The sequence below is a fragment of the Synchiropus splendidus genome, chromosome 7, assembly GCF_027744825.2.
Source record: "Synchiropus splendidus isolate RoL2022-P1 chromosome 7, RoL_Sspl_1.0, whole genome shotgun sequence".
Lineage (NCBI taxonomy): Eukaryota > Metazoa > Chordata > Actinopteri > Syngnathiformes > Callionymidae > Synchiropus > Synchiropus splendidus.
The window spans coordinates 23,618,805-23,643,489 of NC_071340.1; the positions used below are offsets into that span (position 1 = coordinate 23,618,805).

The 24,685-nt window shown below is 43.6% G+C and overlaps 2 protein-coding genes and 1 long non-coding RNA gene across 7 annotated transcripts in view; 2 read left to right on the forward strand and 1 right to left on the reverse strand.

Annotated features, from left to right (window-relative positions):
* txnrd2.2 (thioredoxin reductase 2, tandem duplicate 2) overlaps positions 1-24,685 on the forward strand; it is a 37,641-nt gene that overhangs the window by 1,071 nt on the left and 11,885 nt on the right. For 2 of the 4 annotated variants that reach the window (XR_008415507.1, XR_008415508.1), the window contains exons 2-18: positions 115-180; positions 270-326; positions 403-547; positions 1,003-1,077; positions 1,741-1,819; positions 1,997-2,059; positions 2,733-2,803; positions 6,426-6,445; positions 7,116-7,207; positions 7,547-7,721; positions 12,027-12,163; positions 13,328-13,423; positions 14,178-14,270; positions 16,636-16,707; positions 17,367-17,464; positions 17,680-17,832; positions 19,604-19,687. Coding sequence is in view for 2 of the 4 variants with exons in the window: in XM_053869590.1 (XP_053725565.1) it covers positions 115-180; positions 270-326; positions 403-547; positions 1,003-1,077; positions 1,741-1,819; positions 1,997-2,059; positions 2,733-2,803; positions 6,426-6,445; positions 7,116-7,207; positions 7,547-7,721; positions 12,027-12,163; positions 13,328-13,423; positions 14,178-14,270; positions 16,636-16,707; positions 17,367-17,464; positions 17,680-17,803 (1,463 nt within the window). In the remaining 2 variants the exon portion in view is untranslated. Of the gene's footprint in view, positions 1-114; positions 181-269; positions 327-402; positions 548-1,002; positions 1,078-1,740; positions 1,820-1,996; positions 2,060-2,732; positions 2,804-6,425; positions 6,446-7,115; positions 7,208-7,546; positions 7,722-12,026; positions 12,164-13,327; positions 13,424-14,177; positions 14,271-16,635; positions 16,708-17,366; positions 17,465-17,679; positions 19,574-19,603; positions 19,688-24,685 lie in introns of those variants that run through there. The other 2 variants (XM_053869590.1, XM_053869589.1) reach the window with 2 other exon arrangements.
* On the reverse strand, positions 14,021-17,823 carry LOC128761948 (uncharacterized). The gene is made up of 3 exons (XR_008415509.1): positions 17,702-17,823; positions 16,181-16,326; positions 14,021-14,292 (listed from the first exon to the last, which is right to left on the reverse strand). It is a non-coding gene; the product is annotated as an uncharacterized LOC128761948 (long non-coding RNA).
* The window catches only part of gnb1l (guanine nucleotide binding protein (G protein), beta polypeptide 1-like), a 45,498-nt gene continuing 38,594 nt past the window's right edge, over positions 17,782-24,685 (forward strand). The window contains exons 1-2 of one of the 2 annotated variants that reach the window (XM_053869594.1): positions 19,616-19,687; positions 22,726-22,773. Coding sequence is in view for 1 of the 2 variants with exons in the window: in XM_053869591.1 (XP_053725566.1) it covers position 17,832 (1 nt within the window). In the remaining variant the exon portion in view is untranslated. Of the gene's footprint in view, positions 17,833-19,615; positions 19,688-22,725; positions 22,774-24,685 lie in introns of those variants that run through there. The other variant, XM_053869591.1, reaches the window with a different exon arrangement.

Below are 24,685 nucleotides of genomic sequence, written 5' to 3' on the forward strand. Positions count from 1 at the left end.
TTTCCCACAGTGGGGAAATGTTTGATTATATTTCAACAACTTGATGTGAATTGACATTTCCTTAAAAGCGTGTTCAGCAGAAAAGAATTCTAATGCATCGTGCTGGTTTTCCAGGCAAGTTTGACTATGATGTGGTTGTCATCGGTGGAGGCTCCGGAGGCCTGGCCTGCTCCAAAGAAGGTGAGATCTGAGGAGTAAATTGCGGCAAGCTGCTGCCTCATGGTGTTTCACATGCATATGTAATACCTTCATGTGCACATGGTCAACAGCGGCGCAACTGGGCCAGAAGGTTGCAGTCCTGGATTATGTGGAACCATCGGCACAAGGTCATCTTTGGTTTTCAATTAAATTGGAACTGATTCAGAATTTTAGGACACTGATTCAAATTTTGCTCTTCAACAGGAACACGATGGGGTCTCGGTGGAACGTGTGTTAACGTTGGCTGTATCCCCAAAAAGCTCATGCACCAGGCTGCTCTGCTTGGCTCTGCAGTTCAAGATGCCAAAAAATACGGCTGGAACATTCCCGGTCCAGTCACCCATGACTGGTAGGTCCTCGACGTCAACGTCAGCTCGCTTGACAAATGTTTGGTGAAAGAGCACCATCTTGTGGCGCATTGATACCATGACAAGAAGGTATTAAACTGTTCGCCAAAATGCTTTTTTTTCCTCGCTCTCTTTTTATATACTTAATGGCTTTTTCCCGAGAAAAATATGTTAATTTATTGAGAAGACAATGGAGTGGCAGTATTTTACAGCAGAGGAAAAGACAATTTATTCAGGGAAAAAGTTGTCATAATAAGTCTAATAATAATAATTTTAAAAAGTATGCGCTACTCCAGAAATACAGTAGTTTGACTCACTATTTTGAAAGAAAGGTCAACTTAAAAACTACCTCAGATATCCTCTCAAATGGAATCACTGCCCACTGACTTCTCGATTTCTTCAGGTGTATTGCTGCGATACCTTCTTCTTCTCATTGACGTCATTGTGTCCTCTCCAGGGCCACGATGGCTGAGGCAGTTCAGAACCATGTGCGCTCTCTGAATTGGGGTCATAGAGTTCAACTCCAGGACAAGTAAGTGTCTCAGTAGCTCACGAGACGACATTGTTTCCATCTCCTTGTCTCCCTTCCGCTGCCCTATCGTGACTTATCCCAATAGAATTAAGCATTACCTCCTGATATTGTTAGTTGTAGTGTCTAAATGCCAACATAGCAATAATCACTAATGCAGCTGACAAGGTTGAGCATTAACTCAACCGTTGCTTGCTCTGAATGAGGGGTCAATAAGAGACGCCATCACCTATAAAAGTTACATGCATTTACAGATCATCTTCTTCTGTATTGATATTTTTTCTGACATGACCCTTTGGTGAACTGTGACATACTGTAATATGAATAAAAAATAGAATTACTTTTATTTTTTTCATTAAAATCACATCTCAGCCTTTTTTGTGATAATGTTTTCATTGTTTTCTCAATGTTAAAGGCAATGTCGAGAAAAAAAAAGATTGTCACTATGAAGTACATTCTTTTATGATGTACACCCATTACATCAATTTTATTTTTTTACACCAACGGTGATGTAGTGTGAAATATTATCGAAATATTTGTTTGCCACCAACCATTATAAACGTATTATGGTGTGGTTAATATGTGACCGGGCTTCTCTCAGTGCGGCCTGCGAATTACTTCAGCGGCTGTTTACTATCAACACCGATGTTTTTGTCTGTCCCGCAGGAAGGTGAAGTACCTGAACATGAAGGGCGTCCTGGTGGATGAGCACACAGTCAAAGGACTCAGCAAAGCGGGGAAAGAGGTGATCAGACACTGGAAACTGATCGGTTCACCGCCCCATTCTTGCATTGCCTTTGCAGCTTTTTAACCTTTCTCCATCATCACTCACATGATATAACACAACAGAGACCATTTACTTTGATTTGACATTTCCTTGTTGTTCCACGGAAATGACTCATCCAGCTCTCTCTTCATGTAGACAATCCTGACCGCCAAGAACATTGTGATCGCCACAGGTGGACGACCCAAATACCCCGCCAACGTAAGTGTGCATCAGTCACCTCTGGCTTTGTCTGCCAGCGGCTGTTTGCTAAGCAGAAGCAAAAAAGGCTGCAGACAACCCCGAGAACAAAGTCCGCTAAAGTGGAGCGTTATTAAAAAGCAACAAGCCTTAACAGGAGACTTGAAATAACAGTCTGAGAGGTGGGATTGAGACAACAAATACTGTCAGTGTGGAATCGGATGGTGCGGTAAATGCCTGGTTTTCAGACCATTTCTCAACAGTTTTCTTGTCAATTCTACATCAAATATCTTCAGATTGGGTTACAGGTTTTTGCCACCTCACTGATGCCATTTATCCGACATATTTAGACTGACTGAATTCTTAGCCCTAAAGCAAAGCAAGAATTTAACGTTTGAAATGTGTTTCATGTGCTTTATATGTGTTTTTTTTACATTCTAAGTTTAGTTTTGGCTGCATAAATCTTTCGGCCTGCCTCCTGAAAAACACGATTTTACGATGAGAGCAGCTTAAGAGTCCCACGTTTGTTTCTTTTATGAATCGTAGCAGCTCTACTCTGAAGCAACTTTACCTAACGTGTTCATATGTGGATTCAGAATCTTCCGTGTTTTCCCTTTGAGCCTGTAAACACCAGCCCAGAACACAGTCATGTCAGTCATTGCTTCTCACAAACTCTTTTCTGTCTATTTTCAAGATCCCCGGTGCTGTGGAACATGGCATCACCAGTGACGACATATTCTGGTTGAAAAAGTCGCCCGGGAAAACGTAAGGGTTGAAACCGTATCCTGCTATTGACTCAATAGAGTACACACGCACACAACTAGTGATACAAGCCGAGCAGCTTTGTTGCACTGTGAGATCATGGCCTCACACGCTTCAGATCCCTCTGTCGTGCACTGTAACCATTCATCAATGACATGCCGCTTGTTTTCCTCTCTTCCTGTCAGCCTGTCCTCACCTCATGATTCAGATTAGCAACGTGCATCCTGACCTTAACGGAACAAGTCCTTTAATCCAGCCATTTAGCCGCTGTCATCGCTCAGTTAATTGGTCTTTCCCTGACGTTTCCTCTTGGCAGCGGGTGCAGATGCTGATGAGGCGCTGCGGTGTAGCCCACTTGTTTGCTTCGCGGTGACAGATGAGCTGATATCATTATTCTCTGAGTCAGGCCAGGTCCAGATTGTGATCACCTGCAGTGTGGCGGCCATATTTGTCGCAGTGGTCTCATTATAACGGCTGTTGTGGACATGCCACATGATACAGTAATACAAGAGCAAGTAAGAAATATAACGTGGGTTGAAAAATATATATTAAAAAAAAGCATATCTGATTTAAATATAAAAAATAAATAATAAATACACAAATAATTGGGATAAAATTTGCAAGAAAAATGTTGCATGGAAATGTGTCAAAATATTTTGCAAAAAAATTGTATTTTTACATAGTAAAATTATTTGTAATTTTGTAAAAAATGTAAATTAATTATTTGAAAAATATTATTTTATGTTAAACAAACACAACTATTGTTTTTTTATGCAATTTACATTATAACCTTGGAGAGAAATGTAATTTATTGCATGAGACTATCTTCATACGTTATTTATTTTTGTCTCAGTATTATACACAACTATTTTAGTCGATACATTTTATATTAGAGCCAAATAATATTAATAAAACAAAGAAGATGGAATAGAATAATGGAATTATTTTCATATTTATAAGATGGTTATTATAATTGTTGGAAGGACAAGGTTTGTGTCATTATTTGAGACACAATTTGATGTTATCTATTATGGAGTTGGAAAAGAAGGAGCTGTCATGCAATGAAATAGTTGATCATGTTCAATGGCTGATAACCAAAAACTTCTGGTGAGAAGAATTAGATTTAACATTTTGAGCATCAGTTTTTACAAGAAAAGTTTTAGTCTCAAAGAGTGAAGTTGACGTTAAGTGAAATAAAACTAATGAGGGAGACATTTTATGTTTGGAGTAAATGATTATAATTAAGTTAAAAGTACACGTGTAATATGAGGTGATTATTGAACATGTTTCTTTGTTATATATAGCTTATTAAATTGTTAAATATGCTAAATATTTTCAATATGAAAATCAAGAACAGCGATGACAAATGGGTAAAACCTTTTTCTGCCTCATGAAGTCGAGCATAGTCGCCATATTGTTGTTATCTCCATCCTCTAACAGTTATTAGCATTTGCATGTTCTTCTGCATCTGAGCTGGAACCTTCCACTCAGAGAAGCCACTTGAGGACAGGAAGTCTCTTTTGAAGACCACCTTCTCCCTGCAGGCCAAAACTCTTATGATGTGAGGTTTCGCTGTAGCTTCCTGTAGCGGGGCACTGACACACACACACACACACACACACACACACACACACACACACACACACACACACACACACACACACACACACACACGCACACACCCGCACACACCGAGGATGTTGTTGTGCAGCAGCTGTCAAGTGTGCAGGTGAGGTCCACGGGGCTGTTGCTGCACGCCTGCACCCCCCAGACTGAGCCAAGTGACGACTGTCTAATGGACCTCAGAGCAGTCAGACGTCTGAGTGATGGATGATGCCCTGGGGGGGACGGCGGCAGAGATCACTGCCCACATCTCGCTGAGAGCAAAACACTGGGCACGTGCCAGCACAACCATTCATCAGAGCCCAACAGACTGGCACTTTCTGGATCAATGTTGAGCTCCAGGGTCAGTTGTCATGTTGTTCCAACTCGCCTTCCAAACCTGTTGATGAAGTTATAGCTTTGAAATTCATCTTCATTTCACTGTTTCTCAGATCTTCTTTTTATGTCTGAAATTTGGAATCACATTTAAAAAAAGATTTGTGAATTGAAGCAAAGTGAAAATGACCGAGTCATTTCTTAGATGGCCCTCTGAGACCGAAGTTTTCTGGTGTTTTCCTTCTCGACTTTTTTATGTTCTTCTTTTGTCCTTTAATATTTTGACCTCCCACAATCGTGGTGTTATTTATACGCACTTGTTTTCTGTATTTGGTGTTGTGTTTGCAGCCATAAACAGAATCATATTTCAATAAAATTTTGGGAGTAGGTTATTTTTTTAGGTGATTTGGTTTTGTGGTGACCTGTAGATTCATTTGTGTTTAAGAATGGTATAAAAATTTCCCGCCACGGTTTTCCACAGGGCTGCTGCAGGACCAGCTTCGGTTAACAACCAGCTCGAACCAGACAACTTGACTTTAGAAAACACAGTATACAACAGAATCACTGAACAAAGTCGAACTTTTCTGAGACATATTGTGGCAAAATATGTCAGAAATATTGGGATGGGACTCCATAATTCAGCAGAGTAAAGAGCCTGTGTGGCACAGCTGTTTTGCCGTGAGCAATTAGAATGTTTCGGTCCTGGAAATATCTTGTATAATTGTGTGTGTTTTTTAAAAAGGCATGGTGAAAGTATGTGCTTTCTCCATGCCTTTTAGGTATTTTAGCTCTGTGAGTGTTGTTGCTGTTTAGTAAGTCATTTTTTTTCCTTAAATTTGATGTGTTTTTCTCAAGCTAGATATTTGATATTTCTTATATTGATCTTTTTTTTTCAAATTTGAATGCATTTCATTCATTTCAACATTGTCCACCTACTTTAATAATTAAATTTTCAAATTTTTTTTTGGTATTGATCATGTTTTTTGGGGCACAAATACTGCTAGAATGCATAAAAAAAAACTTTCCACCGTCTGAGAGTTGAAACCGTCGTCCTTGACCTAGAGTGGAGCTGGAAGTCATGGTGACAGCTGTTTGTGGATAAAAGTGCCGATTTAAGCCAAAGCACTTTGGCTGATCTGTTTGAAGCCCTCACAATAGGTGCTAACTGCTGCAGTGCATTACAGGGACATCAGAAGAAAGGCCATCAGAGCTTTTAATGCTTCGTGTTAGCAAGGACTGGGTCGAGCTGTCAGGGGAGTCCGACCTGAGGGAGGACCGTCTGGCTCACAGCACCCAAAAACGGGGCCACTGCCGTGTGGCCGACGGCCTTCACTCAGCAGGCCATGTGTGGACTTGAGCCCTGAACATGGCACACGCCCCATCTGAGGGGATTAGCTCAAACACGAGGCGCTAGCCCACCTCAACAAGGCGCAGCTCAGGTTCGGAGCGTTCCAAGTGTGATTCACTCGGACCACACGCACTTACACTCACAAAAGGCTCTTTGCACCTCACCACTTCCGCTGAGGATTGAACTTAAATTCATCGCCTGGCTAATACCACACTTATAAAATAAACATTTTCAGCTAGAGATTGGATTTGTTTTATTTGGCGAAGGCCTGCGGTTACAGCGCATCAGCCCTACCTGGAATGTTATTAGTTCTAATACTTGACACTTTTGTGTTTTCAGCCTCGTGGTGGGAGCCAGCTGTATCCTTTTGTCCACTGAAGAACACAAAGCTCTTCTTTCAATGCCACTTCCATGTCGCAATGTTTTATTTAATATTGAAACACGTGTCATGACTTAAGTTGTTACTTTCCGATGCTGCTTCGAATAAGTCAAATGTCACTTTAATATTTACAGTTTCTGTACCAACAAAAAACATTAAGTAAAGCGTTCCTCTCCTTCCTGTGAGAGAAAAATATATATATTGGTAAACATTGAAAGTAATGTTTTTTTCATGTGGAAATTGTATATTATGACTGTTCATAATATAGTTTTTTAAACAGTAAACTTGCAAAAATGTGACAAATGTGTTTCAGAAATTAATTTCAATCTCATATTTGTTCACCTTATATGGTGTTTGTTTATTTATGTATTTATTTCTTTAATTTTAGAGTTGTGTTTATTCATTATGGATGTTCACGACTTTCAAAATGTTGATCCACTTAAAACTATCTATGTCTGAGTATATATATTTTTGTGCAGGTAATCCTACCGTGTTCTGTTTCTAGCCTGATTTTTTTTTTTTGGTTTTTATCTTGCATGGTTTGTTTTATAGTGACTTTCAGAGGTCCACATACTTTCACACTGAAAACCCATTGAATTATAGAGAATCTTCTCTTTGATCAGACTGCTCTTTGACTGGCTCCTCTTCAGATGTGGCTCTCGAATGTGCCGGGTTCCTCACAGGTCTTGGTCTGGACACCACCGTGATGGTCCGCAGCATCGCCCTCCGGGGGTTCGATCAGGTACTGCACTTTGATGGGTGATGAGTTTGTGAGGCTTCATGAAACAGTGTCGTCATTGTCACAGCCCACTAGATGTCACACTCGGATCTAAAATATATGGCTTTGAACAACTATTTTAATGAAACCTCATGTCATTGTTAAACCAAGCGCGCCACCAGCTGAGCTCTGAAGATGACACTTAACTTTCTCAACTTGCGCATCACGGATCAGTCCTTGTTTCAGGGTTGATGTAACATTCCAGAACATAACGTCTTGATTGAAAATAAAAATAATTCATCTCTGTGAAGTTGATTTTATTTGCATAACTTATGTTCTAATCCTATCATTGGAAATCCACAGCAAATGTCAGGACTGGTGACCGACTACATGGAGTCGTATGGAACCAAGTTTAAATGGAAGTGCGTCCCTGAAAAGGTGCAAAGACTGAGCTCAGGCGAACTGCAGGTCACCTGGAGCGACACTCAGACGGGCGGAGAACACAGCGACACCTTCGACTCGGTTCTCTGGGCTGTCGGTAAGAAGCCAGTTATAAAAGATGGTGTGACCTATTGATCCAAAGGCGTATTGTGCCTCCAGACTGCAGGACGTTACACAATACTTGGTGATTCAGCCTTTCATACTAGTCCACTGGAACTAAACAAGGCTTTACCTGCCGACACCACTAAGTCTGACTTGTGTTGCTCTTCGTATACACATATTCAGCTGTTGGTAAAATCATAACACAAATGAGGTCCTGGCTAGACTCAAAATCAAAATACTCAAGATACAATTCAGGACAGTTATTGTTCTTCAACTTAAAATGTGTGAAATTCATTTTAGTGATGAATTATTTGTCAGTAACATATGATACAGTCAGTGGTTTGACTGATTTACAATTCATGACATGTGAACCAGAGTGATTTGTTGAGTGGTTTATTCACAGTGTTTTCAGTCCATAATTCTCTTCTGTGTTCAACAAAGAAGTGGAAAGTGGAAGATATTTATTGGGATATTTTTAACAAAGTCTGATTTCAGTAGACATGAGGCTTTAGGAACCTCAAATAGTCTGTGTCCCACTGCAGTGAACCCTAACAAGGGAGGGATGAGAACAAGGCCTGACTCGTGTACCTGCCACTATCAGTGTCAGTGTCATCCTCGACATAGCGCCGTGTCAGCAGAAACCAAAGGCTGTGACAAAGATGAAGTGACGAGTTGCTCCGAGGGGAAGTGTTGGTCAGTGGATGTGATTCACCCACACTGGGTCTTTGTTCTCCCCCACTTCCTGCTCATGCCAGCCCCTGCGGAAGGCAGCCGGGCATCTGTCGCTGCTCCACCACTCTCAGACCACTTTATTGCTCCCTCTTCTGGTGCTGCCTGGCCGTTCCCACATCACTAGCGCTCCAGCTAACAATAGAGGGGGGATTTTCAAGGTCAAAGTGTTTCAAATCCTCGGCCGCGCGTCCTCCCATCATCCTGTCTCCACCAGGTTTATTAGTGGGGCTGCGAAGGGAAGCGTTGCGTGTGACGGTGTGAGGGATGTGAGTGACCCTGCAGCTGAAAGGCCCTTTCTGCCTTTCCTCCTGCTCTCCAATTCCCATATCGTCATCGCGTGAGAGTGGAGGTGTGAAAGATGTGAGGAGCCACTGTGATGACGGTGGATAGGTTTGGAACACAGGAAGCAAACGTTGTCAGTCGCTTTTGAAATATGCACAGTTTGTGCAGATAAAATATAGACTTTATGAAATAATAATAATAGTTGCATATTACAATATTGGTGAACATTATTTGTTTTTATTTTCGTTTCTGTTTTCAAGTTTTTCTAGCTGATGTTGTGATTAATGTGATGCATGTTTTCAAATATTTTGCTTTTAGTATCTTTTTTATTTGTAATATTTTCTCAAATTTTATTTGATTATTTGATATTATTAATGTACATTGTTTTTCATATTTAAATGGAGATGCAAATATTGATTGTTGTGACAGAATATATATCAATAACAAACATCTCTCTTTTGCTTATATTAATTATTGGCTATATATTTGTTTTTCACATCAAAGTTCACCCTTTTTATTCGATTGTTTTTCCCGTTGTAGTTTGGTACTTTATTTGGTAATTGAGTTTATTTTTGATCTCATCTTCACTGATTTATATTCATTTGACAAATGAATTTGACCTTGACACATTATATTGGTGTAAAAATAATCTCCTGTACAAAGGCCTTTATTTGTATGTATTATGCCCTAACTTCAAAAAATATTTTTGCTTCTACAACACTTACCATTATGAGAGTCTTTCTGCTGTTTTTGTCTTTTACAATGAGTAATACTGCAGCTGTGTGAGTCATTTGTCTAACTGCCACTTCAGGGTGGGGAATTGAGAATCAGGTCCAATTGAGCATCGCTTCCAAATTTCAGATTGCTTTGACATTTTTGAGACGTTTTAATTTTGGTTGCTCTTGATTGATCACTTGGACGTCTCACTTGTTTCTTTCAGTGGCAGTGAGTCACAGCACTTGCTTCTCACGGCTCGCAGGTTTGTTCTATATGTCAATATGTCATGGTGCAAGAGTGATGGATCACGATGGCCGTTTGTTTGGTTCTCGGAAGTTATGCACCTTCTCTAGTGCGGAACATTGATAGAGGCGTCTGCCGTGTTTGAGCTTCTGTGTGATGTCGAAGAAATGCTCATTTTTTAAACAAAAACAAAACTTTGCTCTTCGACCCCACACGTAAAGTTTCAGCTCTGAAACGGAAACAAGTCAGCTGTTTTGAGAGAGGAAAATCCTGCGACCTCAAACAAACCCATTCCAGTTTTGCATCCTTTTGATGTCATTTTAACCACGTCTTACTCTTTTTTTTTCTTTGGCATCCTGTCTACAACTGATCTGCGCTACACTCCCTTTTGTCTTTGTTCATTCGATTGATCAGATAAAATCTCGTTTCAGATCTGGATAATTAGCCGCCTTCTCTGGGAGCTTCCGCGAAATGTCACAACAGTCTTTTGTCTTACGCATCAGCTGGTGCACACGTGTGCGCACGCCCTTATTCACGCTCCCGTCTTCTCAGCCGGTTGTTGTGTCCTGGGGCACATATATACCCGCACATATAAACCCTTATTTTTGTGTCCTAAAATAAGGGTTTATATTTCTGATCTAAGTGAGCCTGCCTGTGTATAAGGTGTTATTTCTCAGTCAATTCCTGCGGCTGCCTTTTGCAGACATGCCGCACCAATATACACTTTCTCTCTCGTGAACTGTAGTTCACTTTGCAGCCAAACATTTGTGGACCTTTCCTCAGACACTATGAACTGAGCTGTGACTTTGAACTTTTGTCATCGAATAGATGAGCAATGTTAGTGCCCCAGAATGTTGCCACCCACTGAGCAGATGGTCAGTATTGCTGTTCAGAAAAGAACAGCTTGAGAAGACGTCACATAAGTCAGAGGTCCCCATCACCGGGCCGGTCCGCACGTCATTTGGCACTCGCCTGCCTTGTTCCTCACCACTATGTATACCACCTGATCGTGAGGTGTATTCTGAGAGTGAGGCCTTAAGGAGCACCACCCCATGACGTAACCCCTGACCTCAACCACTTTTTCTGTTGGACAGTCTGGTGGTATGTGGCCTGAAGCGTCAGGAAAGGAAAAGCATTTGTTTCAATTGAAAACCTATTGCATCCACAGGCAACATCATGAAGCCTTGGGAGTGAGAAGGTTTCCTGACATGGCGTGATCTGATGCTGTCTCTGAGCGGCTGGATTACATTGTTGATGCCCTGATGTTGGGCTCAACAGCGCCCCCTGTGGTCAGCATGGTGTGTAATTTGCGGATGAGTCGTATTGAAAATGTCGTGTTTATTTGACAGGTTTTTGTTATCCAGAAAAGATGTCATCGGTCTAGATTAATTCTAAATATTGTGGCAGTGGAATGCATGAATATGCAAGTGGCCACACAAGACATGAAAATATTTAGAAGTCCTGCTTTTGGGAATAGGCCTCACTTCCCTCCTGTGCTCTCCATCTTCACCAACCACCCATGCAGCAGAGTGGACAGCTCCCCGAAAAACACCCTGTCCCCTGTTCAAGAGACGGGGGGAGGACGTTGTTCTTTGGCTCCAGCCAGGAAAAGGGGTCTGGGGGGTTTGTTGTTCTTGCTCTGTGATAGCATCTACATGGGTACCTCGGGGTCTGTGTTTATTATGCTGCCCAGGCATTTAGTGAGGAGCAATGTAGTGGAGGGGGAGGCGTGTGGATGGTGCTGCATCCCACTGTTGACGGCTTCATTCAACCGTTCAGGAGGAAGTGTCATCAATCACAGCGTGTTCAACGGTGCTGATCCCAAGCTGCTCGCTGGATAGGAGCAAGGAAAACCTCACAGGTCTAGGAGTGTGTGTGCTGCATTGGTGTCCTCTCACTGTCCCAAAACTGGGAGCTTAAGTGATGGCTGTGATGAACTGTGAACCTGTCTAAATGGAGTACGAGGCAAGGTGCCCCGTGTAGATGGGGTCCACCATCTGCCACCCTACTACAAGTATTTAAAGGACACTGAATGAGTGAATTTTGTCACATCACTGTGGTTTTAATGATCACAACTGCCATCGTTGGATGCAACTGAAGAAACTTTCTCGCAAATTTAAATTGAAAAAAAGTGTTGAGTAGGCAACAATATCTTAAGGAATCAGTCTTTCAAAATGAAGAAGGTCATAACCCCAAGCAGACAAGTGTCACGCATCCTATGGAGTTTCATTCGTCTCAGGAGGCAGAAGCATTTGTCATCGCAAAACAGCATCGATAAATCAGGTTCCGTTTTAAAAAGGATGTTCCTTTTTCCTCATTGAATCAGGCCGAGCGCCGGAGACCAGAGCTCTGGGTCTCATTGATCTCGGGGTGCGACTCGACGAGGAGTCTGGGAAAGTCATCGTGGCGGCTGACGAGTCCACGTCGGTGCCCAACATCTACGCTTTTGGGGACATTGCAGAGGTAAGGCTTTTAAACTGTCTAGAGACGAGCTGTTGAGCTGCAGAGTCGGTGAGGAAAAAGAACTCTATTGGCACCAGACCTCAGGTGTATTCTGCTCTTATTATTTTAGATAATATATATATATATATATATATATATATATATATATATATATATATATTGGTGAGTCAAACATTTGTTACTTACTCCAGTTATTTAAACTGGAAATTGTGTAGTAAAACAGTCACTTAGGTTCCTTCTCACCTATTTATTTTCTAACAAAAGTGAAAATGACTAAGTGTGTTGAGCCATTTTTCTCCATGTGCTAATGTTTTAAAATGACAAAATGCATATACTGTATACACTGTATATTTTCTAACGTGCATACATTTGAGGAAGATTGTGTGTTTGATAATTGTAAATGTTTATCTGTCCTTGCGGGGAACAATTCTTGACAATACATCACCATATGGAGACCTTACGCGGTTAGGTTTAAAGCATCATGGCAGTGAGAGGGCCCCACAAGGATAGAAGTGTGTGTGTGTGTGTGTGTGTGTGTGTGTGTGTGTGTGTGTGTGTGTGTGTGTGTGTGTGTGTGTGTGTGTGTGTGTGTGTGTGTGTGTGTGTGTGTGTGTGTGTGTGTGTGTGTGTGTGTGTGTGTGTGTGTGTGTGTGTGTGTGTGTGTGTGAGTGGTGTTGTTCCTGCGCGCTTCCACAACACAGTCGTGTAAACACTAGTTATACCTGCTAACGCTGGCATCAGTGTTGCTGTTTCTCGACAACCAGCTGTGTACTTCCTTCCTGCCTCCCAGCCCTCTGCACACACACACACACACACTGACAAAGACACACTCTCAGAGACTGACAGGCTCCTTTGATGAGTCGTGCGTCAGCCCAATCTGTCATCTTTCCAAGGCAGCCGGAACATTCTTTTTCTCTCTTTTATGCGCAGCAAAGTTGATATCTTCTTTCAATTTCGACACCTCATCCTGGTCTCTCGCAGCGGGAGGCACTTGCTTTTTGCCAAAACAGTATCATGATGACACAATTGCAGGAGTGTGAACTCTCCTGGTGTTGAAGCTGTTTGGGACAACAGGAGGTGGTGGTGCAGTCCCAGGTTTAAGTCATTGGTGCAGCTCCCAGTGTTTGCTGGGATCAGTGAGCGTCTTCTTCTTCTTTGTTTCAGGGCCGTCCAGAATTAACACCGACCGCCATCAAAGCAGGACGACTGCTGGCCCGCAGACTGGCCGGTCAGAGCTCAGAACTCATGAACTATGACAACGTAAGATTGCGTCATACGTTTGACGTCCCCTTGGACAACCTGTGAAGGGTTTTGGATCTTAGCTCCCCTCTATAACATCTTCTCTCTCCAGCCCATTACCCATATTTCCTAAGCTCATGAGTCACATGTGCAGGTGTTTCCCAACATTGCTGTTTGTGACCAGGACTTCATGATAGTTTCACCCTGAAAACGTGTGAACAGTGCACTGACTTGGCCCATCCACAGCTTCATAACAATATTACATCAGTCTGAAAATAATAGCATTTGTCTGAGAAAAACACCATTTATTTCTAAAGTAAGTGGGAGGAATGAGTGCAAGATAGTCCTGCAGCAAGATAACAACTTTGGTTTTTCTTTAGACTTTGGAACGCATATTAACCATGACCCAATTATTTACTTGCTTATTTATGCTTACGATCAGTAATTTTGTTGTTGTTCGAAGTAAACTTTCAAAGTAAACCTTCGGTGACCCACCCAGGGTAAAACATAGCCAGGCAGACATCAGTGCTGCTAATACACAGTTGTTTATTCATCTATGTTCCACAGTCTAAATTCTGCAACATCAATCGAGCTTCACATTACATGAAAGTCAGACACATTCTAGCCACAATAGTAATAACAATGTACTGTAATAATGACAGTGGTTATAAGCTGGCTGTGCACAAACAAGCAAAGAGAGGAACTCGACAATCGCTCGGGTTCTAAGTAGCTGTCAGCTGGGACTCTCTCTCAACTGTGATGTTCTGTGTATCAGGTGGCCACCACTGTGTTCACCCCTCTGGAGTACGGCTGTGTGGGTCTGTCTGAAGAGGAGGCTGAGAGGAGACATGGCAAGGATGGCATTGAGGTAAGGTGGTCGTCTCCAGCTCCTGGGATAATGATGGGATAGTGGTGTGTGAAAAGTACTATAATCACATTTTTGAGTCATTACTTCAATAAGGCATCTGTTTCTTTGACAAAGTAGGTCAAAAGTAGCAATGGAATTCACTGGCTGAGGTTTTAGAAATAAACAAATTACTTTTGCTTCTTTAACATTTAACATTTACATTTAACCCGAATGAGTGAGGGCCTCAATTTTCCAAAAGTATAATGTATACAATTCCTGTGGGGTAATAGGGTAACACTGAAATAACTGTGAATTTATTTCTTTGACCTTTGTGAATAAAATTGTTCTCCTTTTAGATTGTGATGTTTCTCTCATCCTCACAAGTGTCTGAGGGAAAATTTATATTTTTATTATGGTTTAGTTTGTTTAGTTTTTTTTGGAGCCCCTTCCAGTCGGTCCATGGGACCTAAAATCTGAGAAAAAAAAGGAAGTCTATGGGGAGATCAAAGTTATTTTCTGGTCCACTTTGCCTCGTGCCCTGGGTCACACTTATGCTGTACCTCAATTTAAATGATAAATGATGATGTGAGTTTTGACAATGTTTGTCTGTCATTTATTTGCTTGTGAAAACGCGTATTTATTTGGACTACAACTCAAAGGTCTATGACATCACAGCAGAGTCCGACTGCCCCGGCGCAAATGCAGAAGCTAGCAAACATTAGCTGACATAGTTAAACACGGACCCTGTAGAGCTCGTGTGGCTCACTGGCTCTCACTCCACCGACTGTCTAGTTCCCTGCTACATGACACACGAAACCTAAAGTAACTTTTGGTGCCGGTGGAAAAGCAGAGCATGTGTCTTTGAAATTCGCAAACATCATGTGTGACATATTTCAAGTTCGATCAGAAAATAACTTTCATCTCTCCATTGACTCATGTTCAGATGTTTTGTGTTTTGTTTGTGTTTCTCAAAGAAATCATCACCCTTCCTTCTCAATCGGTGCTGCTCCCTGTTCTTATCCCAGAAATGTAACTTTTCTGAAAACAGAATGCAAAAGACGTTCACATTTAATTTCAGGAAAAGACAGGAAAGTGCTGGTGGACAGAATGTATTTGTTTCTTGCAGAGACTGATTAGATTGGATGAGACTAGATTGCCTTTATTCTTCCCAAAAGGCAGAACTTTTGGTTGGACAAACCAAAAACTCAATAATTCTGGCTCAGTCCTGCAGATTAACAGTGACTTTAACACCAAATATGATGATCCAGGGAAGGATCACAAACTGGTGTATTTGACAAAGCAGGACAACAGTTACACTGTAATTCATAAAACCAGACCTAACATTATTGAAAACAAATGTTGCGTCTTCACCAACTGTGCTAATAATATGCTATTTCATAATGCTATTTCAAGTGTTCATAAATTTATGAGATGCATTAAATACCAGAGAAACAAAACTCGCAAAACAGACACGCGTCAAAACTCCAGAGTGGCCCCCAAAACACATATTACAGCCCTCTCTCTGTAATTTCTGTGCTTGTGTTCGTGAGCGGCGCTCCAGCTGCTCGCCAACACCTGCACACGGCGCGCCGTAAATGCTTTAGCCAGCGAGGTGGGGCTCCCTGCTGTGAGTGACGGCCGAGCAGGAGGCCTGATTGAGGTGCGTATGAGGCGATGACAGACCGACCGAGATCTGACGGAGAGCAGCGGCGTCGGCCCCCGGCAGCTGCGTGGCACTCAGAAAACTTGTGACGGCACGCTACACGGTGCACGCAGGACTTCATCGCAACGCCTGAAATCCGTCAACATGCAGGGCAACGCCGCGCCGCGGCGTCTGAGCCGATGTTGCGGTGTTGTATTTACTGTTGGTTACTGACTATTAAGTCAACACACAGGTCAGAATCAGACTCAGGAATGTGGCCTGAACTCACCTTATCATGAACATGAGTGTTGCTGGTTCTCATTCGTGCATCGGCTTCATGGGTTGGAGGGGTCAAGGGACACCCTGGACAGGTTTGATGCAATGTAGAGTCGACTTCAGCACCTTTCCAAAGTCCTTTTGTATGGGAGAGTTGTACTGATCAGAAAGGAAAATTCATGAGAATCAGCTTTATTGCCAAGGTCAGTGAGGATAAGTAAATAAAATAAAACAAAAGAATGAATTCTAATGGCACATGAGGATGAGCTCTGGTTGCCATGGAACTTGGACAACCTATACATGTTGTAGTGTCCGCGAAATGTTCCTGATGTCAGTCTGATGAAGGACTGGTGAGGATAATGCCTGAGAAGCTTTCGTTCCATTTAGTCACGGTCACCCTTGTGTGGGAATCACTTTAAGGTCAGATCTGCTGAGTAATCATCTGCTCTTCTGACGCTGTCCTCTCAGGTCTACCACGCCTTTTACAAGCCCCTGGAGTTCACCGTTGCTGAGCGCCATTGCAGCCAGTGCTACCTGAAGGTTGGTGAAACTCAAACTCAGGAATCCCAACTTTTATTGTTGTTATTGTTAAACTCTAACTGCATAATCCAATAAGCACATTTACAGAGGAAAGTATCACTGAGTGCAGAAAAAAACATGAATTACTTTTATCGTTTTGTTCATATAAAACAAAATGAAGTCGGGTCACACTGACAAACGACACCCACGATGCCTATCAAGGGACAGTTTTTGGATTGAAATTCACCTTCACCTTCACCTTCTTCTGACGCTTATCCGGGGTCGGGTCGCGGAGGCAGCATTCAGAGCAAGGAAGCCCAAACTTCCCGATCCGCACAAACCTCCTCCAGCTCTTCCCGGGGGATCCCGAGGTGTTCCCAGGTCAGACCGGAGACATCATCTCTCCAGCGAGTCCTGGGTCTTCCCCGGGGTCTCCTGCTGGTAGGACATGCTCGGAACACCTCCCCAGGGAGGCGTCCAGGGGGCATCCGGATCAGATGCCCGAGCCACCTCAACTGGACAGCCAACCAGGAGGTGGATTGAAATTGTTAGATAAATTGATAGGTACATAACTGGGCTGTCGTGTTGGGCCTGCTGCTAAAATATTCTGAAATATTGGAGGTGGTAGGGTGAACTCTGGCCGGCGTCACTGTTGTGAATTGGACTCTCTGTGTGCTCAGGTGGTGTGTGAGCGAGCCGGTGACCAAAAGATCCTGGGTCTGCACTTCACAGGTCCACACGCTGGAGAGGTCACTCAGGGCTTCGCTATGAGCTTACAGTGAGTTTCTGTGGAGCCTGCACACGCCTGCTGTGGCAGAGGGAATAAACAGGGCTGTTGTTTTGGAACTTTTTTTAGCTTATTAACACAGTGTGATTCACTTTAAGAACATGAGTTAAAATTTAAAATATTGAGTGACTTTTACAACCCAATGAAATTTAGTTCTTAAATATGTGGTTGATGTGTGTGTGTGTGTGTGTGTGTGCGTCCCTCAGGTGTGGGGTGACGTACACCCACCTGTTGAAGACGGTCGGGATCCACCCGACCTGTGCCGAGGAGCTGGTTAAGGTCAACATCACGAAGCGCTCCGGCCTGGACGCCACCGTCACCGGCTGCTGAGGCTAAAGCCCCTCGGTCTCTGAACACAAGTGAGCACACAGGGTCTCTCTCGCTCTGTCGGAGCTCCCCGGGGTCAGCTGGGTCAAAACAATAGTGAGCTTGTCTGGCTCTTTGTCCTCGTCTCGTTCTCTCCCCGAGGCTTCAGAGTGTGTGGAGGCCTGTGACAGTGGCCTGGCCAGGTTAGCCGGACAACTGAAGTCAGTTTGGTTCAATACACCAACTCTTCAGTCAGGATTATGTAGGTCACTGAGCTACATTTGCCCTGGTGTTTTCCCCAATATATATATTTCACAAATATTGTTGTTTCTGCCTGTACTTCCTGTCCATTAGTCTTCGGGGTGACACATACCATACACCCCTGTGCCCCGCCCCTCTCGTGACACTGATGGATGGTTCCGTCGCCGCGGTGACACCGCCCCATTTTCACATGGACACGCACAAATAGTTGTGAAACTCCGGACTAACCATGTAGTCCATCATCTCAGCAGCAGAACCGCCGCCAGTCTCGCTTCTGTAATCCTGCCGCTCACCCAAAGGTGGCACTGTTGCCTACTAATTCACTCAATCCAGCCGGAGCCAGAGTAACGGACTCAGGATGAGGCTGACGGTCCAGCACCTTTAATCCTCCTAAGTGATATTTGGGTGAAGTAGTTGAGCAGTTTGCCTTGGCTGGTGCCAAACTGATAAAGGTTATCTGCTGTGTACCTTCACGGATGGAAGGTCACCTCCCAGGAGTCAACACTGTCTGAGATAAGGAAGCTTGTTTATAACATTAAAGTGGAATAAGGCCCTCAGTATTTAACCTGTGGAAGTAATCTCTCTTTTATTAGGTGGAGGAGGGAGGGTGAAGTTTGTTTTCATGCCACGGCAAATCTGTCGGGTCTGATTAATGATTCTGATGAGGGCAGTGACAGCCTGCCAGAAGATGGAGAGAGAGAGAGAGAGAGAAGGGACTAGCAGGTTTATTTGGACCAGAGCCGGAGAGAACGAGGCGAAGCCCAGCGAGACGGGGGACGGAGGGGGGGAGCTGAGGGGGATTCCTGTGCGCTCTGTTCGGGGCCGAGGTGATGACTGAGAGACCCTGACCTCCGCTCAGCAGGAACAGCTTGACTCCATCACTCCGAGCACAGGAGGCTCACATGCCCTGGTGTTTGGGACTGAGGGGGTGCCAGCTGGGCAGGGGGGCGGCCCAAGATGGCCCTGGGACGGACACAAACATGAGTAATCGAGTTAAAACTGCTGTGCTCCGAGGGTCGAGGCGGTGTTCGGGAAGTCGTTCAGGCCATCCATGTAACTGTAATGTCTGTTTGCTTTTCCTCCCGCCGCCGAGCATCATGTGACCCGCGGAACTCCTTCAGCACACCAGCCTCTTTTTTTTTAAACAGTCTCGGAGGATCGTGACGGACGGAGGAGCCCAGCCGCTGCAGCCGCGGGGGGTCAGGGTTCAACTTTCAGGTCGGCCAGCTAATGATGACTTGTGCTAAAACCCGACGGTGGGGAGCGCACGTCTGATGTCCCCTGGCTGTCAACTACACTGTTTGTAAATAGAGACGTCTAATTTTCTGTTAGAGCTTGGTCGTGCATTATTCATGTGTGGGGTAATGACACTGGAACCATTAAAGGAAGGACGCTCACTCTTGATACCTGACATGAGTCACTCTCACCTGTTGCTTTTGTCTTTGTTTTGGCCACACAAAACGCCTCTTTAGACAAACAGCGCGAGCGAACATGGACAAGCCCATACTCATGTCATCTGTGGAGTTATGAAATAATGATGCAACTCTTCTGCTGCTTGTCCAGGTCCAGCTGAGTCATGAGTGATCCCAGACATCCCAAAACAATGAGGTGTCAAGGTCAGAGTTTCAGCAGAAAGCCCAAGACAAGGTAGTGGTACTGTATGTCAGGGAGTCAAGTGAGATGTGAATGGGAATAATACACTCCCAGTTGCAGATATGGGGGAAGGTTTGTTTGTTTAAACTGAAAAGCTTTTTCACCCTCAAACCACTTTGCTAATGTCTCTGGAGTTCCTTCATGTTGTTGCTCCACTTTTAATGTATCTTTTCACTCCTACTGGGAGTATTGGCTTTGCATATCAAAGTAAGGGAAATATTTTTTTAATTTTAGCAAACATTTGAAAAAAATGATTAAGTCATTACTACAAATACACATTCATACACAGCTTCGAATTGCACACCTGAGTTTCTTAGATAGATACAGACATTAGTCTGCGTTTAAAGGGAAATATTGTGACAAACTCTGGAACACACCTGGGCAAAGTGCAGCCCTGCAGCCACATGTGGCCCTCCCTTGTATTTATGCAGCCCTCATGAGGTCAGTCTACAAAAAAAAAAAACTTTTCATCATCAGTTACTATTTTAATTGAAACTACACAGTTATTTGAGTTCAGGGATTTATTTATTGTCCACATTTTTGTGTCTGTTTTTCTGGTTACACTCAAGATTAGGGACCATATACTTTAGTGCCATAAATAAAGGAGTTATTCATATGTGTATGAGCAGCATTTTAGCCAGTAAATAATTATGATAAAAAGCCTGAATATATTTTACCCTGAAATGGCCACCAACAACACCATTATTACTCAATATTAGCAGTTAAAAAAGACAATTGATTAGTTTATTATTAGGTGGATATTTCTTCCACAATCTATACTGTTCCTGTTTTTCTTTCCCATAGTTATTAGTAGTCATTTTGAAATCATTTGTATGAAAAAGCATCTTGTAAGAAAGCTTCTTTAAATCACCAATATTTACAATTACTATGGAGAAATAAAGTAAATAATTGCTTATTTCCTTGAGGGCCCATCACAACAGCCATGGTATCCAATGTTGTCCCATGGAATTCCTCATCACTGGCCTGGACTCTTATGCTACTGAACAACAAATGAGTTCAACATTACTGGCTTCATGAAAAGTAAATGCTTATCTCATGTGATTCAGTAGTGTTGGAGTGTTCCGATGCACTCAAGGTGCGGAAACCTTTCAGTGCTTGGTTCTTTTACCTGAAGGATTTTACCAATGTTATGCTAGTACACAGTACTAATGGGGAATGATCTTGGGTTACATGTCTGTATTAAGTCACGTTCACCATTACTGGCTTTGTGAAAACTCTATGTACAGCACAAAACCAAAGCAGTCTAATATTATTGAAAATTATTTTGCAAGTTACAGATTTTTTCGTTTTGTTCATGGGCTCAGGCTCGGATCAGTAAGGTCATTTATTATTCTGTGTCTTCACTCGGTGTCATCGGGGGTGGTCAAACTTTGACCCCCAGTCGTCTCTGCTGACAAGCCGCTGCGCTATGCGGCCCTGTCACTCACCCGTCCACACCAACAATGGCGTGAATTCCTCCGTGTTTGTTTGGTTAAGGACAGAGCTCTCGAAACCCCTGAACCTCCTCGGGATTCACAGCGGCCTCGCTCACCCCGAGAGAGCGCGCGCTCGCATCAGCCCAAAACCCAGACAGTGGGACCAAAGTTCAGCCGCCGTCTCGATAAAGAGCCATTTAGCGATTGTGCCTCTTATGTCCCGCTGTACGGCGGAGCAAACAGTCTAAATCCACCTTGAAATGCACTTAGTAGAACATGTCAACATGTCAGGCAGCGCTAGGTTCTCCGCTCGTCTTAATCCAGCCTATTGAAGGCTGACAGTCGTCTATGAGTCAGGCATTCACCCGGCCTTTGTCACCCCAGGTCTTGAGCCATGCTGGAAGAGGAGAACCCTCAGACGCAGGTTAAAACACAGATCTTAGGTATACAGCCCGAGAACGAGACACCCATGTGCAACTTGTGTAAACATTGGAGGAAGAAATGACACTGAAGGAAAAAGAGGTTGAACTCTGCGGAGGATTATCCAGGAGAGGTGAATAGGCAGCGATTATGACTCCTGCCAGTATCTGGCTCAAGAGCTGTCAGACTGAGACGCCTGCAGGGCCCGGACGTGGGTGCGGCCCTGGAGATGAGGACCTTAGAAGGCTGCCGGTAGAAAGGGGGCCCCTAGTCTCAGTAAGCCACCATGAGTCTCGGAGCTTGCTCTTGTCGGTTTCTGTGCTCTCCGCCTAATCGCACCTCCCAAGTTCAAGACACTTAGCTGAAAGCTGCACTGTGTTCCCGCTAATGGAGGCTCACTGATACAAGCCCGCGAACAGGAGTGTTGATGTGAGCGTGTCGCTCTTTGCCTTTGTTTTGGGTGTCGCCTGCACACACTGCACAGGGACTGAGACGGCATCCAAAGATCCTGGGAGCTTTGGTGTTTTATTCCAAGATGATACATTGATCCATTCATCTCATCATGACTTCACCATGTTGACTAGCTGTGGCATCGTGTTATATACATTTGCACCCTAAACATCCTGATCATTTTAATAGTGAATTATGAAAATGTAGTGACTTCGCGTATTTTATTTCCTTGAGGCACACCACTCTTATGTGAATATTGCTTCAAAATAAATGTTAAGATTTGGTCCTGTCACATGGAGACAGAGTCATAGCCTCACATTCTGTGTCAGACACAGATCCCATGTAGAATGTTGATACCGCTCATATCATCTCTCTGAAAATGATGTCGGAAACACTTATTTCAAGCACACATTATTGACGGCCTAAACAACGTGTCATTGTTGATTTATCATTCAGTGTCATTGTAACTCCTGTTGCTGAGGCTGTGCTGCGGCAGGTCCTTCATCCCCGCTGTCCTCAGACTGCACAACTCCACTGTGTAGTTAGCAATAACATCTGGACCTTCTGACAACCTGGAACCAGCAGCCCTCACCATACACACCCCATCTCATATTGTGTAATAGACATACCAACCCAACCCACTTTGCGCCACGATATTGTATATTTGTAAACATGTTACGATGACTACCTGTTTCCACTAACCATTTTTACTTATTTCTGTTTTAGCACTAACAACTTAAGAGCTCCTGTAACAGTGAGTTTCTCCTTTGAGAGGTCAGTAAAGTCTATCTTATCCTACGTTATCTCTTATCTTAAAGCTCAAGCTGCCTTTTTCTTTTGTTGGTCGTGCATCACAGTGCCGACTACTGGCCTGGCATGTGTACAACATCTTTTTCAAGTTGTTTTCTGTGGATTTATATGGGCATCTGTACAGAGAACTTTTGGATATTGTGAATTTATGTGACCTGGAATTAGGGAAACGTGAAGAAAAGAGTGCAGTGGGGTGGAATGATGGAGACAGCTATCATTGGTTGTCTCTGATAGGAGCAACGCATTTTGAGAGCTTTCATGTGAGTAAAAGGTGTGAGACGCTGTCTTGAGACAAAGTGGGTTCAGCTCAGAAGTCTGATGTGAATACAAGTGAGTCGGGTTTTGGCCGCTGACTTGATCCGGGCTGGAGAGCTGCACCTTGTCTACTGTGAGAGCAGCATGGATAAGTCAAGACACTCCGTATTACGCAGCTTGTTTCTGCAATTTCCTCACTCTCGATGCTGTGGACCCCGTTTTCAAAACTAGTTTTGAAATTTTTTTTTAAGCCGGTGCACCACAGAACCTGTGGCTTATAACGTTATGTATGAACAAGATCTATTTTTCTTCTTAAACTTAGAGAGTGCGACTAATATTCCAGTGCACTCTATGATCCGTAAATTACTGTACTATTTTTTTTTTTTTTTTTTTTGATAAATTGCTGACTTCATCTGATGTTTAATGACATAGCTGCTGCTGCAGGAGCTTTCTTTGTGTGTGGATGGAGGTTTAAAATCCAGATCTTGGGGTGTCCTGAGGTGCTGCTGGCTTCTACTCTTTTCACTCTGTTTCCAGCACTGACAATCCCGTCATACCAAGTTTCACCCCCAACTCAAGATTACCTTTGTTTCACATCACAGACCCGCCTTTTCCTCTGCAACTTTGTTTTTTCAGAAGGAAAAAAAGGTGACCTCCGTGATCAGTAAGGGAGAGAGAAGGGTCTCCTCTTGTCAGTCGTTGGTAGCCCTGTTGAGGTGAAGGCCTGTGAAACAGCCTTATCTGGGCCCTGATAAGAGCAGGATACACTCTGGAATGGTCTCAATTCAATACACATGGCTGCCACAGCCTCTTTATCTGAGGGGTCGTGGGTGAGAGAAGTCTTGAATCGGCTCCTTGAGAGGACACGCCACCGTATGAATCCACCTTTTAAACCATTTTCTCAGCTGTTCTGCGACACAGGAAGTGATTACCGCCTGCCAAGGTTTATTGGTTGATGACAGAAAACCAACAACATTAGTTGTCTGGGCATTTGTGCGTGAACGACCAGGCTGCACACGCTGATGCCGTTGGAGAATGTGTTCCTGGCACGCTGCTCGCTGTTGAAATTGGAAGTCGTACAAGGTTTTTTATTATCGTTGATGGGTCATATTTTTGGGAAATTTACGACTTACGTGATGATAGTTTTGTGTTGTAAAATGTTGTGTACCTGAGCGACAGCACGGTTGCAGTGCTCGTGTTTCAACATTGAGCCAACTTGAATCCAGCATTGGATCCAAATCAGAGACCAAGTTTGTGTGGCGTGTTTCTCAGGACCGAGCCGGCGCTTTCCTGCTCTGATGATACATTGCTATCAGTCACTTCACATAAATCAAAGTTGCGGTGTCACGATCGCTCCTCGCTGCCTGTCATCCGGCCTGATGAGTGCCTATAAACACGCACATATCTGCCCGCACACACTCGCATGCACAGACAGCTCCGGGGATGTTATGTGATGCAGATGGACTGTGCTCTGGCCTCGCCCTCTGGCTGCTGTCGATGCCTCTCTGATTGATTCTGCCTTTCCTGTTTAGCTCTGTGTGGCGGGACGAGAGACTTGTGAATGAATCACTCACACAGACAGACACTGAAATACACAGACATTCTGTTCGGGAAACAAGTA